The 1,389-nt window shown below is 71.6% G+C and overlaps 1 protein-coding gene across 1 annotated transcript in view; it reads right to left on the bottom strand.

Annotated features, from left to right (window-relative positions):
- Positions 1-17: 17 nt before the first annotated feature.
- Positions 18-1,389, bottom strand: part of FAAP100 (Fanconi anemia core complex associated protein 100) — a 10,632-nt gene continuing 9,260 nt past the window's right edge. The window contains exons 8-10 of the mRNA XM_009283522.1: positions 942-1,058; positions 308-394; positions 18-169 (exon numbers count right to left, since the gene is read on the bottom strand). Of these exons, the coding sequence (XP_009281797.1) occupies positions 44-169; positions 308-394; positions 942-1,058 (330 nt within the window). The 3' untranslated portion in view covers positions 18-43. The remainder of the gene's footprint in view (positions 170-307; positions 395-941; positions 1,059-1,389) is intronic.

Here is a 1,389-nt window from a genome sequence, read left to right as displayed (position 1 = left end):
GCAGGGCTCGGGGGCCCCCGGGGCGCGCTGGCCGCTCCCCTGCTCACAGGAGAACAAGGCTGGGGTTGCGCAGCTGCCTGTAGATGTGCAGGAGCTTCTCCGCCGTCGCAGCTCCCTCCTCGCCGAGGGGCGGCTGGTCACGCAGTGTCTGTGCCTCCTTCAGCAGCATCTGCGCAAGGGAGATGGAGGTTGAGAGATGTGCATCGGCTCGGGGCTGCGGCAGGGGGTCCTGAGGGCGTGACCCCATGGGGAGGGGACCAGGGCACGGTGGGCGCCCATCACCCCCCGGCGTGGGCTTGCAGCTCACCTCGTGGTTGGCCTGGATCTGGCGCAGGTACTGCATGCGGAGGTCGGGGGGCCCCGAGCCCTGTGCCGCCTGCTCCAGCACCAGCGCCTGCGGGGAGCGGAGAGCTCTGCTGCGGCGGGCACCGGGAGAGCCGGCTGCGGCAGCACCCAGCCCCGGGGAGCCCTGACCACGGCTCCGGGCAGGAGGCAGGTCTCCACCTGGCAGCTGCGCTGCCCTGCTCTCCCCAGGCCTGGCACGGTGCTTACCGGCGCCAAAGCACCTCTGGGAAGGCTGCCAGCCTCCACATGCCGCAGGGGCCCCACTCTGTTTAGCTGCCAAACTGACCGGGGCCCATTCCTGGGGCGGACGGCAGGCACCTCCCGGCGCTCCATGGCCCAAACACCCAGAGCCGAGGCCGGGGCTCAGGAAGGGAGCGGGGTCCACCACGGTCTCCCTCCCCAGCCCTGCCAGAGGCCGGGCCATGCCAGGGCTGGTCTGCCACACGGTGGTGCCAGAGAAACCCTCCCGGAGCACCCGGCTGCGGCCCCAGGCTTTGGCCCCCAGGGTTTTGGCTTGCTTAGGGTCCCCCCGCTGCCCCCCAGGGCCACGTCTGCTGGAGCCAGCGGCACAGCCCCGCCGCAGCGGCTGAGCGTACCTGGATGCGCCGGATGACGGCGTGGTGCATCCTGCACATGTCGGCCAGGGACGGGCTCTCCATCAGGATCTCCACGGCCTGGATGGGACCTGCCGGGCTGAGGTCGTTCATGGCCACCTGGAACAGCAAGCACATCCCCACCGCAATCATCGCCGGGCAGGGGAGGGGGCGAGGGCGGCCCCAGGACCCCTCCTCATGGGCACCGGGCTCCCCGGGAGGCTCTCCTCCCCCATCCCTACTCCCTGCACTCCCCCAACCCAGTCGCTCTCCGGCCTGGTATGGGCAAATGCAGCAGAGACGCTGCCAGCCCAGCTGGGCGCATCAGACCCCTCGCCCAGCCCCTCTGAGGGGCATTTGCCCCCAGCCCGGCCCCGGTGGCCATCGGGCCCCAGGAGAGCCCTCACCCGCTCCTCCGACCCCGGCTGGGAGCAGCGGCAGAGGCGGGTAC

This window comes from Aptenodytes forsteri, unplaced genomic scaffold, assembly GCF_000699145.1.
Source record: "Aptenodytes forsteri isolate BGI_AS27 unplaced genomic scaffold, ASM69914v1 Scaffold86, whole genome shotgun sequence".
Lineage (NCBI taxonomy): Eukaryota > Metazoa > Chordata > Aves > Sphenisciformes > Spheniscidae > Aptenodytes > Aptenodytes forsteri.
This window is presented reverse-complemented; position numbering and strand designations above follow the sequence as displayed.